Source organism: Cotesia glomerata, linkage group LG1 (genome assembly GCF_020080835.1).
Source record: "Cotesia glomerata isolate CgM1 linkage group LG1, MPM_Cglom_v2.3, whole genome shotgun sequence".
Lineage (NCBI taxonomy): Eukaryota > Metazoa > Arthropoda > Insecta > Hymenoptera > Braconidae > Cotesia > Cotesia glomerata.
This window is the reverse complement of record NC_058158.1, coordinates 7793086-7809536: the sequence shown is the minus strand read 5'-3', so window position 1 is coordinate 7809536 and position 16451 is coordinate 7793086. Positions and strand designations below refer to the sequence as shown.

At 37.4% G+C, this 16451-nt stretch overlaps 1 protein-coding gene across 4 annotated transcripts in view; it reads right to left on the bottom strand.

Annotated features, from left to right (window-relative positions):
• LOC123267036 (putative mediator of RNA polymerase II transcription subunit 26) overlaps positions 1-16451 on the bottom strand; it is a 188389-nt gene that overhangs the window by 61953 nt on the left and 109985 nt on the right. For all 4 annotated transcript variants that reach the window (XM_044731521.1, XM_044731529.1, XM_044731538.1 and 1 more), the window contains one exon: positions 10892-11015. In XM_044731521.1, the coding sequence (XP_044587456.1) occupies positions 10892-11015 (124 nt within the window). The remainder of the gene's footprint in view (positions 1-10891; positions 11016-16451) is intronic.

Here is a 16451-nt window from a genome sequence, read left to right as displayed (position 1 = left end):
TTTCCATGTAATAAGGCTTTGTTCATACAAAAAAATCATTTATTAAACTGTAACAAATAATATTAATGAGTACAAAATATTTGTTTCTCCCAAATAAATGAATAAAAATTTTTTTACTAAATCAGTTTAGTACTCCGTACTAAATCCTTCTATCAGTGTAGGTATAATTATTTGTGGTGGAAAAATATTTTAGTTGAGTTAATTAAATTATAAAACAAAAAAATCAAACAACACAATCTAGTACAATAAGAGCGAAAATTGAAGTAAAGATAAGAGAAAGAAGGGTACAAAGATAAAGGAGTTACTGGCAAGGCAAAGGAATTGTAGACCTCTGATGAAAGGAATTTTCAGTAGATGAACGAGTTAAAATTCTGGGTGAGAGAATAATATATAAAGGATAAAGGATTTGCCTATTGATCGTCGAGGACTTTGTCGCGACACAATGCTCGTCGACGTTGGTCGGTAGTTCTCGTCGTCGTCTCGACGTTTGTGTCTTTGTCTCTGTCTGCTTTCTCTTTACTTGTATTCCTTCAGAATCGCGCGAGAATTTGAACTGCTGTGTTATATATGTTCTGTTTAGCCGTCTCGCTCACTCAAATGTCACTGAGTGTGTACGTATAAGTATGAGTAGAGATAGAGACTCGGATTGGCATTGCCATTTGTACGTAGCATCGTTCCACCGTCTCACTACTATACGCGTTTTACGCTCAAACGACTGCTCCGTATCCTTCACTTCTTCATTTTAAAGCACAGGCCGTCCTTGCTTAAGAGCCATTGTGAGTCCTTGTGTGTACTATGTATCCAATGTCTACCGGCGTAAGCCACAACCGTCCATTCATTTATCCTGGTATAGAACACTTACCCTCTGTAATATGTAATGGCACTACTACTACACACAAGTTTGCCTTATGCTACGCTGTACTACTCTAAATAAGGAAAAGAAGAGAGAAGGGTTGAATAGAATAGGATGAAAGCACGAAACGCCCACAAATTGAATAGGTCGACGAGGAAATACCAAAATAAATGAACAACTTTCTGAGGATTTATTGCTGTTGAGCTTAATACGACTATAAATATACTAAACTTTGTTATCATGATTTTCCTTTTTTTATTATTTGTATTTTTGTACACAAATATGTTTATCAAACATTTAATTTTATTTAATATTCCATTCACTGCTTAAATACGTCTGGTGTAATTTCATTAAATTGAGTGAAGTGTTTTCATTCGGTGCTTTAATATTTTACAGAAACATCAAAGTAAATAATGAAGTAATGCGGATGAAATGTAATTTGTATGAAATGGGAAAAAAACTGACGATTGTTCTTTAGAAGTTGCCAAGGATATAAAATGAGAATAATAAAATTTTTCTGTTATTGCTTTTCATCTGAGCGTTAATTTAAAAAATTTATACTTACAAAGCTATGACATTTCATTCTAAATAATTAAATGTCGGTCTCTGGTATGAATTAATGATGAGCGACGGTGTAATTTAACAGTGTCAAGGAATTCAGATATTCTGGAATATATATGTATTTTATTTTTTCGTTTTGTTAGAAATAACATAAAGTAAAAAAAAAAAGTTGAATAATATAGAGCTGAGTAAAAATGCAGCAACAGCGCAGCAGTATAGAAGGAAGGAATTGAAAAATAAAGAATAGAGTTGATGGAAATGAGAAAAATGGAGAATGTCTGTCCGACGTTGGACAAGCTTGGGCTGGCCCCGGCGACCGTGGCTCTGGGAAGGTAGAAAACCGGAGCAAAAACTATAAAGAAATGAAAGAAAGAGCTGAAAATAATAAAAATAAAATGAAAAGAAACGGCATAAAGAAAGAAAGAAAGGGCTTAATATCGTGTAACATAATTTAAAAATGTAATTGCTCTTGTCATGGCTACACGTTGCTAAAGTATAACACGCGGGCGTATTATAACAATGGCACTGAGTAGAGTGTGCTGCTGTTGGGTGCAAGCGGAGTAGACTGAATGGGTGCTGTTTCTACTTCTGTACAGAGCCGTAATAAGTTTTCATGTAAAGTGAACGAGGATTATCCAACCGTGAATGTGGAGGGAATTATATTTCACTGCGGAAACAGACTGTTACTGTTTCACACTCTTTGGTATAACTCTCCTGACTCCGGTCTCTCTCGACTCCTTTTCCTTTTCATTGACACACCTATTTCATATGTATATTTAATTCCGTCTCTATCTCTCTACTCAGTTCTGGACCCATCGTAAATTATCTGAGGCGTTACAGCTAGCCCAGGGCAAAGGGCTTTAGTTCCCGACTTCTGGAACCGAATACTCGAGGTAGCGAGGATCTTTCAGATACAAGCTGCTATATAATATATATAATATATCTGACACCTCAACCCTATATGCTCTCTGCAAACCACCATCAGTGCCACCGACACTCACCCCATCAGGTTATACAATACCCGGTGAATCACTGTATAACTAGAAACGCGCGAGAAAATTTTCACGTTTAAATGAGAACACGGGTTTGCGGTGATTTATGCAGAAACGATGAGGAGAGAATCGGATAAAACCCTCACCACAGCTCGCACGCTCTCTCGAGCCCTCTTTTTTGTCTGTCTGTGTGAGGCTGTTTGTTCGTGTGAGTGGAGAGTGCTTTGAAAACTGAATTGAGCTTGGAGATAAAGTTTTTGGTGAATTTCATGGCTGTTGAACTTATGGATGAGCTTGGAGAGTTTTATATAATATATATATATAATGATAATAATAACTCTACCCCAACAGATTTATAAATCTTCTTTAGCTCTTTGTAGATGATATAACTAAATGGAAAATAGGTGAAGAAGAACAGGTAGTATGAAGTAAGGCTGCTGCATGGTGAAACGTTAAATGGCACTCAATTAAATCCGTACAGGAGTTGCCAGCTCTTGGAGTGATAGATAATTAGCGGGTCTTTGCTGCATAAACTTTCTTCGCGTATTGTCTAAATTCTCCTGTTCATCTTCATCGTAATACTCGTACATGCATTTAGAGTTGTCTCTCGTCTCACCTTCTTATCTGTCTATGTATGTGTAGATCTAGTTACTATGCAAAATATATATACAGATATACAAATAGATGTGGGTTCATAAACTTTACGGAAATGTACGGCAGAAACTTCTCGGATACTGTATCGTACTCGGGTTCGCACCGTATTCCGGGCCGAGGTCATATTGTTCCAGACAACCCACTAGATTGAAGACGAGACTATATTCGAAGAAGGAGATGAGAAAATACTGGAGCTTTACATGAAGTTGTCAGTGTATGTATTACTATTGTACTTGCACAACTGTGTATACTATTACTATTACTATTACTGTTAGTATTATACTACTAGTACCCAGTCGGATAAGGGAGAAATGGAGAAGGAACCGGAAAAGGGGCGCAAGAGCTTGTCAACTGTTGGAATAAAATGCTCAGGGTGCAGAGATGCACGAGAAGACGACGGTCTCAAGCTGCAAAGGGTAAGACGAAAGATACCGGCGGATGTTACATCAGCATGCAGGTGCGAGCTAAATCGCAGTTGTGTTGGTAAAAAAATCAAAAGAAGAAAATAAGAAAGAAAAAACGTGGGAGTAAGAGTAAGAGGAAGAGATGTAGATGGAAGAGCATGACAGGTTGCTAAAACGACACGGGAAATCGGACGAGTTGAACCGTACGAAACAAATGTCGTCTTGAGAAAGACCGAGAAAGATGAGATAGTTTGTGAGCCGGGGGTGGATAAAAGAAAAAATAGTTTCCGAGTTTTAAGAGAGGAAGCATGAGCATGAGAATGGGAATAAGAAACACAGACGAGGGGTTTAGAATGCAAGAAAAAGACTTGGACAAATAGAGAAAGCTAGTAAATACGGTGAAGGGGTGGAAGACGTGTGGGGGGTTAAAGAAAGACGTGGCGGAGCTAAGGCGTGTAGGGGGTTAACGGGGCCAAGGGGATGAGGTCGACGGCTCCAGCGAGCCAGGTCGATATCAGCCTCGAGCAAACCAGACATCTACCGACCATTCGCAAAACATTCACCTCAAGTGTCCCCGGCAGTACTTGCTCGGGTTGCCCACCGTTTTCTATTCCCCTTTAGAGCCCTTTACCCCGGCCGCAACTCTCATCCCCTTTCTTCCGTTCGGGCGGCTTTCACTTGACTCTCCGCCGCCTCGATACGGTGCAATGCAAGTCGCGGGATCACCACCGAGCTCTGAGCTCTGAGCTGTGCTTCTCCGGGTCTTCTTCACTTTATTCTGGTTTCCAGAGAGAGACTGTACCGTAAGGGGAGAGGGCTTAAGCCAATCCGACTTGATCCACTTCAACCAACCACCCACCAGTGGCTGCACCAGAAGTGAATCCCTGTCGAAAATCGCGACGGTCTCAGATGAATCTTCAGCTCGGGATAAAGTCGTATTAAAGATTTTCTTCAGCCATTTATTTTTCCTCCGCAAGCTCTTGTTCTTTCGATTATATTTTATTGTTACTCTTTTTTTTTTTATTATTTATTTGCGACTGTTACGTACAGAAGGGGAATAGAAATGTCGAGTTACTGCGCGAGACATTTAATGTAGATTCGATTGGAGAGCGTAAAAAAGCGGTTATTTGAAATTGAGGGTTGGTTATTTGGATTGCAGGTGACACAAGTCAGAAATTATTCGGTAGCTCGAGGGGTTTTCGTGTTCAGCATGAATAAAATAGACATAAGTCATTGAGAGGGATTGAGCCAGTGAAAAAGTTTAAGAGTAAAAGAGAGTTGTATGAATGAGCGCGATTGAATTCAAGGGGATTATGTATGAGCATTTAAAGTTTGAAGGTTCGAGTTTAAAGTCTGAAACAACCTCTACTCCTGTCCTATCCACTCGGGAGCCTCACCAAGAGATAAATAAAACTCGTGGATAATATAAGGAGTCAAGGAATGAGTGTTATTGCATGAGGATTTATATATTAAAGATTTACTTGTGCTGGAGTGATGCATAACTGTTGTTGTGATTCTAACACAAATACCCCGCCAATAACAACTCAAACTCAAAGTTTAACACAAATATAACTACAACAAAGATATTTATGTATTTATATGAACAACATAAGTATCCTTATTCAAGTTGCACGCAGTCGTATTAAGGTTTATAAACTTAGAATGTATTCGGTGCTATAATTCAAGTTAATGAGCGCAATAAATTTATACGTCCTAACCGGCCGACAAAGTCTGTGAGAGAAAGACCAATTGGAGGAGTTGAGAATGAGAGCCTGGATAAATGAAAAATAAAATAAGAATAATAAAGTGGGAGGTTAGGCCAAAGAGTGAAGAAAAATAATTCAACTGAGCAAGTAAGAGAGCTTATTTTTATTTTTGTTTTTTTCTTTTATCTTTACAGTGTATTGGTAGATTTTCTGTGTACCTGCTGGTGTGTACTGGTATCGTATTAAGTTTGCTTTTGCTGTCTCGGGGGTTCAGATAGAAAGAACAGAAATAGCTATAAGGAAGGAAATAAGAGCGTGAAACCAAGCGATACAATTTTTATCAAGAGAAATTCAATTTCAACAGCAGATCCAAGTTGTTCTGTCTGCCATCGAGCTACCGAGCTACTACTCTCTTACTATACGATTCTCGGCAAATCGAATTATCCATTGAATTATCGGAAGTGGTGAATCAATTCATGAGAATACGAGTTTTAGAGAATATATATAGATATTCTATTGGATTTGTATAGGCATAGCTGTCGGTTAAGGTTTACTCTCACGAGTTAGAGTTATTTTATGTCACTCTGTTTATTATTATTTCACATACATCTAAGTATAAGGGTACAGTACAGTAGACTGTTACTGAAAATCTCAGGTATAACGAAACAGCGAGTATTGCGAGTGGAATACTAATCACGCTTTCTCGGCTACTCGACTTAATCCGCTGGTATCCCACCGTTCTCTGCTACACTGTATACGTTTTTTTTCTTTTTTATTGTTTTATCGGAAAAACCTCGACTGAACTCTCCCACTGGCTTTATAGATTTTAATTATATTTTATAATACTCGGTAATTAAAAATACAGTGTACACTTTACGTTTGTTTAAATCGTTGAGTATATTACAGGATATTTCAATGTGCTTTTAAATTAACACTCCAGCAAGCTAACCGTGAGGAGTATTTTAAGATAATAATCATCGTCTTTTTACGGAGGCTTGCTTTTATGTCAGCAATTTTATTCAAGTGTCATTAATAAAATTCTGAATTTTAATAACCCTACTTTAATTAACATATTTTTGTTGAGATTTTGTTATTTTTAAATAATTAATACCACGATATTATACTTACAGCTAAATATTTTCTTTTGATAAAAAAGGGATTGAAAATTCAACGTCAATAATAATAATAATAATAATAATAATTTAAAGTGGCTTTACAACAGCATCTATAGAGAAAGAATTTATTTCTCGTAAATAAGAAGCGAGTACGTAATATAAATACCTCGATAATTATTTATCCAAAGAAAAATATTTGTAAGAATGAGAATTCAGCTGGAGCTCTTCTCTCATCTTTGGATATAAAAAAGCATTAAGTAAAGTAGAGTAAAGCAAAGGGGGAGTAATAAATAAAAGTGAGGAAACAAAGATGTTGACAAGCGTGTAAATACTTGTAGCGTTCATTTGAGTCTATACATCAAAAAAAGTTTTCCTTTGCTTCTTTTTAGATCACCGAGCCTTTTTTAGTCTCCTTTTACCAGCAGTGGTACTAGCAGCAGCAGAAGCACCACCACTTGAATGCTATTCATTGTCGGGTGTGTGCCAACCCTCGCACAATTACAAAGGGTCGTCGTCGTATACTTTCCGAGCCCTAAAAACTCCACTCGATCTACGTCGCAGTGTCCTCCTCGTCTTGGTTGTATTATAAACCCCAAAGTCGTTTTTTTTTTATTTTTATTTTATTTTATTTTCATTCCCACAAACTCGGTACTCGGCACTCGGCTCTCCTATCCACAGCAGTTGAAATCTTCTTTTTCTTCTTCTTCTTTATTCTCGAATCGGATTGCTTGGTGGCAAACTTTCGACGCTTTCGTCCAAGTTGATTTCTTCCGGACGTCGTCCGCTAGATTACATCTCTTTTTCCGAAAATATCCGTAAGTCGTTTCGCCGTCGTCAATTGATGTCTCTTTCCTTATTCTTTTTCCTCTTATTCACCAGCTCATTCTTATCTATTTTCTTCTCAAGTGAGAGACTTACAGTCAACAAAAACCCACACCAAAAATAAATCTTCTTCTTCTTCTTCTTTTCCTTCAGCTCTACATCTCTGTCGTCTATTATTCTTGGACAATAAAAATAAAAAAATAATAAACTCTGTTGAACAATTTTCGTAAACTTTTTCCAATTATATTTCGCAGCTGCTCATAAACTAAATTTATTACATTAACTTTCGTATAAACCAAAAACTTTAGATGATTGTTTTTTAAAAACAGTCCATCCATCATTTACTTTTATCGAGTCTCATCTTAGCCTCAGTTTATAAATTAATAAACGTAATGTAATATATATTAATTTAAAAGGTATTGGCAGATAAAAAGCCATGTGTCACGCAAACAATCCATAATTTCGAACTCGTGGTAATAAATATACACCGGATACTTGAGTTAATAAAATATATATAATGTTGCAAGTGAGTTAAAGCACAAGAAGAGCCACTACACCGCCAAAACAACAGCAGCAGCAGAAGTAGAATAAGAATAAGAGTAAGAAATAAAGAGGAAGCGATAACACGGAGGAAGAATGAAGGAGGTGGTTAAAAATCCAAATTAAAAATATTATATCTCCATCATCGATCGACGTGATAATTATTTTAAAAATAATAATGTGCACCTGACCAATAAGCAGTCCCGCCAATTCTTATTTTAAATTTAGTCCGCACAGACGATGCAGATGTTACCGGGTTATTTTATTAAATGTAATGTAAGATCGTTCAGGGGATAGTTACGCCGGGTGATCGATGCTAAAGAACTTTGGGACCAGTTAACTGTCCGGTGGAAGATAAATAATACAAAAAAAAAAAAAGTAAAATAGAATGAAAGGGCCCACGGGCGTGGGATGTCGAGCACTGGATAAATGATAGAGTCGTAAGATTAACATAATAATGTATGTGATGTTTTATGTGGTGTGTAAAGTGGAATAAAGATTGTTGATCACGTATGTAGGTATTGTACAAACAAATAAACAAACAACGAGAGAAACGTATGTATAAAGTGGGCTGAGCCACCCGGGACGTTTCAATCGGGCAACTCACTTAACTTTTAAATTTCATTATGTATTATTCCTTTTATTTTCTTTTACTCCTTACTCAAATCAGTTTGTTCTCTTTATTATATAGTTATATTTTATAAATGATTGTGCCGGAGCAGAGATCCCCTTATCCGTTTCTCGCTCTTTCCATGCCCTCGTCGTCGACTTTCCCGGTCTGTCGAGCATCTCGTTTTCATTGTCCGTAACCGCTGCCAACCGAGAGGATAAGAGAGAGGTAGAGAGGAGAGAATGGACAGTATAAACGAATAAGAGAAAACCCAACCAACAGTTGAGGTACCACGTAGCTTTGCAATGCAGATTTGTGAGATTTAATCGGTGAGATGCGGTGGTGGAAAAGGCTGAAGGGATTTTATCCATGTATATATAGGTATATAAATGTATATACGACAATGTATTTTCACAGAAAAGTCTAATGCTGATGCTACAGTATATAGAGCACGAAAAACAGCAAGGGAGGATAAGGATGAAAAGCATCAAGCGGCAAAATATTCACTCACTGCTACTCGTTTTACGAGTCAAGACATTTGTAACCAACTAAACCCTCCTCACAACTATATTTTATGTACACACACACATGCACAGCCACCGGAATTTGTCCGCGAAAACGTGACCACTTGAATTTACGAGCACAGAAACCAGATACCAAATCAGAGTTACTTTTGTATACATATTTATATATTGTTTGTAACGTTGTTATTAAACTTCCGACTCGAGCTCTTCGCAGACTATTGTGGAACTAAACTGAGCGAAGCGGGCCCTAAAATAAGTCACGTTATGATAATACTGATGACACGACGCTCGTTATTCTGTTAAGCTAAGTAAGAGTTATTGTGTTGTTTGCGGTTCTGCAGTCTGTAGTTTTACGATCTCTTAATTGTTACCCTCTGACCGGAGGTTTCTTTTCGGCATGTCGGTAAATATTTTTATTAATTAACTGAGTAATATAATTTAAGAAAACGTCTTTATTTTGTGTAGTGACAGATATAATAAAATACTATTTATTTATTTAGGCTTCAGCCTTAAATATTTTAGGGGCCATTAGTGACCAGCGTTAATTAAAGTATTATCTCGAGACATTTTTATGACAAGGTGATGCATTTGTCATGTGTAAGAAAAATAATTTATTTTCTTTTATATAGAATTATATCGGTAGCCCTACGTTATGATAATGTAATGACGGTACGGTGTAGGTCGTTAAGAATAATCGCAGTGTTGCCAATTATAGAGCTTTACGGCGGTTTAATTGCTGCTCCCTGACCGCACCGGACGTTATTCTCTTCATCTCGGTATTTCGTATGTATGTACTTGTATTCTATATACACATATATATATAGTTATCTGCTATATATGATGGTATAAAATGTTACAGTGGCAAGCGCTTGACAATAATTCATTTAGGATGAAAAAAAAAACATTTATATTTTTTTCATCACTGAGAAAACAAGTGTGTGTGTGTGTGTGGATATAGAGCAGGTGCACAGACAATTATACGCTCTCCCGACGTGGTCGTCGACGTCGTCGTCGTCTACGTGGTGCATAAATGAATTTTTTCTTTCTATCTTTTTATAATTTCTGGGTTGACTTTTTTTAGATTTTTTACTACTCGCTCATTCGCGAACGAATTCTCTTACTCACTCCTCTCTTATCTTTTTTTCATACTCATCTCCATTTGAGAACGATTTGGCGATTCAAACCAGAGAGAATGATACGACTACGGAAATTTTAAAGATACCTCACGTTCCCATTTCACATTCATTTAATTCTCGAATCCTCAAGTGAATTCCCAGGTATCTCCACCTATATCTAGTTGACTTTCGCTAATTCACTGTAATTTTCTCGATGGGATAAAGTGGAAGAAAGAAAAAGACAAATTAACAGAAAGAATCAGTGAATGAATGAATGAATAAAAAAATTAAATTAAAAGAAGGAAAAAATAGAATTTAACAACGAGTACTCTCTGAATAACCCAAGTTCATGCATGTCACCATTATATTTAAATACTTTCACATATCTCCATGGAGATTTCTCTCGATTATAGACCAGAAGGAAGAGAGGTCGAGAGGAGCCGATAGCATACTGCTGATTTGCCGGATTTGTCAATTGATGCATGTAAAACCACGCTCGGACAGCCTCGCTCTGAGGCTTCATGCTACAAATCGATTATTATCGCTATACAGCCCCGTAATTCGCGTTCTGGTCATATACATATATTTATGTCATTGTGTATTGTGGCTTGTATTGTGCATGTGATACATATTGTGCAAAGTCAAATACTGCCGGCATCGTAAAGCGTGTCAGGCTTATCACAACATGACAGTAATTGTGCATTGAGTCTTTATTATTAAAGTACCTCGCTGTGTACCTCATACATCCACTCATGTATTTATCCGCGTATGTGAATGCGACTAATACATACTTTAAGCACATCTCGTCAATTTTGCTGATGGTTCATGTCACTGTTGCCTTCCTCTTTTTGGATTGACGCAGCGTAATTTGATTAAAGCTCATGCTTTTGTGTGTGCAAGTGTGTAAGTGTATGTATGTGCATACAAATCATTAATCAGCGTTTCATTATCGAAAAAATAAATAGGATATATGATGATAATGAAAAAAAACTTACCTTGGGATCGAAATTGAAGACTTGTTCTGGCCTAAGCGGGCATTCGAGTCCGCACTTACAAGTGCCCGCAGTTGTCAGGTACTCCTTGAGCTGATCGAGTGAGCCCAGCGCGGTGCTGCTTGGACTGAAACAGACACAGAAAACCAATTATAGTCTTTTGTTACTCAGAACAGAAGTACATCTTACAAATACATCGTATTAAATAAAATATATTACAATTAAACAAGCAGAAAAGTCTGCAAGACAGTGGGAAGTAGAGAAGAGAGGAGAATAAAGTTGCCAGGACTAGAGCAGTTATAATACGACGGGGGATTTCAGGACGTTAAATCGAGTCAAGACAAGTCAGGAGTCCTGGTAGTAGTCTCAGAGCAGAGTTTATTAACCAAAGATACGGTGGTCTTGTCCCAGCTGCCAGAATAAAGGGAAGAGGGTTTCGGATCCTGTCTGGGATCATTTGCGGGTGGAGTTTGTGGGGTTAAAGTCGAGGTACCTTGCCATGGAATAGAAGACAAGGGGCTAGGATCGAATGAGGATAAAGACCAAAGTACGAAAGACGAAAGACGTGAGAGGGAGCTGATTTTACTTGTATATTGATTACCCGTGAGAGATGCCGTCGTTGAGACAGAAACTTTGTTTCAAGGTACTTTACAGTTGGCTCCTAAACTAATAACCCGGGGCGTTTCATCCTCCAGGATCCCGCGCTCCGATTTTACCTTCGCTTTCTAATTTCCTCTGCAGCACTGTGCTAGTATATGGGGCAACCCCAACCGAGTGTATCTACTTCCACTGGTCACTGTAACAGTAACTGGTAACTGGTAACTCGTAACTGGGTGCGGGGGATGATTCAAGCCACCGTTAATTATCGGATGCGATGATAAACCGTCAAATTCGGTGGCCACTTACTGTTATGCCAACTCTAGTAATAATAGTAATACCAGTACTAATACTAGTTAAGCAGAATAGTACCCGTAAAGTTCTATTGGTCTCTGTCCTCTCTTCAACGTATACCAGTACTTACTACTCGGTACTGTACTATACTCTGTGCTTTCTATTCTATACTCTTATTCGTTTGTTCACTCGGGAGCCAATTATCTCGGACCAGTTCGATTCAACCATTATTTGGTCTTGCTTCTCTCATTCGCTAAAATAAAACGACGACACAAATCCCGAAGAAGAATATCGAGCCAATTATCGGAGACCTACTGTACCACTACCACAATCGCTATCACTATCACCGATACTTCAACTACAACTACTACCACTGCTGTTTCTCTTATTACTCATTCTCACTTACTAGCAAACTCTTGAATGTTTTTCTTTTTTCCAGTACAATTTACCCGGTACTATTTGGTAATGACACATGATCTCTCATCCATTTTAACCCACCTTTTCATGTACTTGTTCTCCCTGTCCGTATATACATTTAATTTCCACTCGTGTATATCTCACATACATATGTATGTAGTACGATAAAAATTGCCCGGGCAGGGCAACTGGTAATTCTCATCTCTGGATTTTTATTGCACGTTTTCAACAGCCAAAAATAAATAAAAAGGTTTGGACAAAAGAAAATGAAATAAATGAACAAGTCCAATAGTCCATTTCTGCTTCACTCGACTCGCGTCGTGCGGCCAGTCCATTTTCCTCTGACGAGCGATTCAGCGATGAGTGAGAGAGATGAGGCAACTGCGGTGCAGGGTGAGAAGCGATGTCGACTCGCCCCATTTCCGCCACACCGGCAACTCGCTTTCCCGAATCCGTATATACAGCTGTGATTCCATAAATAACGCCGTGTACGAGCTGTATTCATCTCTCTCGGATAGGATAGAGAAAGAAGACGAGAGTTTGAGTTGAATAGAGTAGATAGTTGGTTAGACCGATGAATTATATTTAGGAAGAGCGTTCCTCAGCGTCACAAGAGTAAACTACTCGTGTAGCTCCGCACAAATGACATTGCATAGACATGTTAGATGAAACAGCGCAAATACCAGCATCAACAGACAAGACAGCTCATGTAAGCCCGGAGAGTACTCATATGTATATATGTCCTCTTATTTTTTTTCTTCTTTTCATTTTATTCCATTTGTCTGTCTCATTTTCCGCGACTTTTAAAACGCGTAGTGCTTTTTCGCCACTCGCTTTCTTTTGATACTTTATTTTTCCAGTCCAGATGAGAGTGTACTGTCACACTGATCCCACACAATTCCCTCCGCTCACCCTTCTCCGAGATATTCGCTTTTCCACGACCCGACTCATCTCTTTACTCCCGCGGAATTATGTAATCATCCTTGTCCCAGACTGCTTCGGGTCGTTTCCCTCGTCTGGGGGCCATTCTTCTTCTCTCAGTCGTCCGTCTCTAACGCACTGTATATAAAACGCCTCCAAGATTTTCACCCCAGTCGGGCTTCATTAATCCACCAGGGTGCCAGCCAACCAACCACTGCCTAACAATTAAATTATGCAACTCAAAGGCACCACCAAGAAGTAGTCTTGTGACTTTTAATCAACCTCAAAGTGTCCATTGTCGTGAGTTTTATTTCATCGTATAATTTATAACATATTTTTTCTTTATTAAATTTATTATTTTTCTAGCTTGGCTTTTACCGCTTTTACCTTTAAATTTAATAATTATTAAAAGAAAAATAATTAAAAATTTTTTTTTCTACCATTATTTTTTATTGAATATTATTTTTTAATAAAACTCGACATTAATTAATCGAGCTTTAATGCCATCACGTTAGAGATAAAACATCGCTGTCAATTATCTCGCCTACTTGCTCGCCGGTTCGCACAGCTATCGCGCGCCGACATTATCGATCGTGTCTATCGATCGGTACACGCAGCGAGCAGACATGCATCACGAGCTGGTATACTCAGATTATATATCTGCAAAAAGAGTAAGCAAGAGAGCAACTGAGAAAATAACTTACGGTGCAACATTTATCCTCTAAAGCGACCACCCAATAACATTACATTATACGATGTTCACCAGATATTAAATCTGTCAGCGTTCAAGATTATTCTTGTGCTATCGATACGCGTGGATTAGAAAGTATGTATCGTATCAAACTGAATTACTACTACTACTACTGCTATATAAAATAATATAACATACACTAAAATACATTTAACAACAAATATGTTTCAGACAGACGAATACTGGCATCGAGCATGGAGCACAGAGCATGTACTGAGCAACAAGCCACGTTCCAAGTGTTTCTGATATAACGAATTAGATTGAACGCTCGACTTAATGCAATGTACCAGTTAACTGTGTAAAGCTGAAACGCGACTTGCATGTATTCATCCATCCATGCATTACATATGCTTATATATTGGCCACCACGCGAAACATAGATAAGCTCGATTTTGTCGAGTCGGGTCCCGATTCCATCCACCAACGTCAACTTCTTATACTCTCACAAATAAAACTTTGTTCTATATTCTCCCATGTCATGTATGTAAAAATATATAAATACGGTTTCGAGACCTAGACTGGGAATGCCATCGTCGCGCAAACTATACTTATCTATCCCTGTTGATAGTTATTCGCGTGTGCCTTTAGACAGTTTTATGTATACCTTTTATTTTATTTCAATTGCATGTGATATGTTATCTTTGAAATTACAGACTGTTAATATTGAAATAGATGCAACGTTTAAAAAGACACTGTGTAAATACTGATAAAAGTATTATGTTATGTTACATATATTTTTATTTTAACTTTCCGCTTAGCTAAGCTTCAACGCCCAGCCGTTCGCGGTGGATGAATGTTTAATGTTACAATTAAAAAGATATACGATAGCAAGCGTCATAAATAAACTTTTAATTGAGTATTTTAAATATTAAAAAATAATTACTAGAGTTTATTGATTATTCGCCTCTCGAAGAACATAGCTTTAATTAATTGGAAAAGTTTAATGCTCATTTGAATTTCTGTTTCAATTATCGGCTTACTGTTATCAATTGAATGAGTAAGTAAGTGATAATTAATATTGTAAGTGAAATAAGTAAAGTTATTGGGAGTGAGGAGAATTATTGGTAATTAGAAGGACAGTAATACTCCGATCTGAATATTCCAGGCTTGCATTTCGTAATATAATTGGAAGTTACGAATATGGTGACAATGGCAAGAGTACGAGGGAGAGAAGCCAGTCGTTAAATTACCGAAATTGCACTGAAGCCGTTGTTGCATCACCTACAAACAACATAACGCGGTTGTGTTGTTCTATACTAGTCGAGGAATACTTGAATACGAGGACGAAAGCGGCAATTGAAATTGTGCTTCGTATAACTTGCAATCAAATGAATTCCGATGATAAATAATACATCGCACAATAATTACCAATCGAAGATAAATTTATGACAGCAATAATTTGTGCCGTTATGTTATAACCGAGAAATACGAGGTTAGTGTTCGTTCGTTCGTTCGTTTGCAATATCCAACAGAGAATATATGTGTATAAGTTTAAAATGTGTGCACCAGTGATAGTATGTTAGCGTATGACATCAACGACAACTACGACGGTACAGAGGACGATAAATGCCAATCGAGCGTAAAACGCGATGAATCGAGACGGTTTCAGCGTGAATTCTAAAATGTCGGTCTATAAATTTAACCGATGAATCGGTTGCCGATTCGCCGACATGTCAACCAGCATACACCATTTATCTTATTACTTTTTCTAGGCATTTACTTTTAATTTATTTATTATCCTACACTACACGGCACTATATATTTATTGATTGATAAACAACATTAAATTACCGTATCAAGCAATCGATCTGTAAGTCGATAAATAATTGAATTACTGGTTTTATTTTTATTTTTTTAATCTACAAATCGTTTTGAATTAACAGTCATACATAATTATACAAAACAAGATATTACTTTATTTCTTGTTCACCGGATATTATTTGTCAACTGCAATTATTCAAACTAGAACCATTAAACTGGATATACTTTGACGCTATCAACGACAACTGGAAACTCATTCACTGGCAGTCTCAATATAATTTACATTCATAATATATTCTACTTATACATGTATATAATAAGTGTCAGTAATTAGCAGGCGCCGAGAGTTAAGTTATAGAGATAGTTATTATAAGATTAGAAAGTGACTTGGCGTCTTCTTCTTCTTCTTCTTCTCCTCGAGTTTAATAACCGGATCAGAGTGTTATGTTACGTATCTGTACTTCATAATATTATATACGTGTCGGCATGGTTTAGCAAGCTATTATATAGAGAGTTAAGGAATAGTGATGTACATTGAAAGATCAAGCAAAATGACTATCTATTCCAACTGGCAAGAGCTGAGGAATAAGCCAGCAAAAGTAATGCACAAACCTCTTGAGTCTCGGGTAGTGACTATTCGCACTCACAGAAATGGATAACGCTATCGCTTTTATGTTCTCTCGGTACTGATAAACCTGTGTGAGGCTCTGTCGTTAAACTTGCACGGCTTATACATAAACACAACACATAAATACAAATACAAATGTATGTTTGTGTATAAGTATGTCTTGCTAAATTCTGGGTTATGTAAAGTGCCTCATT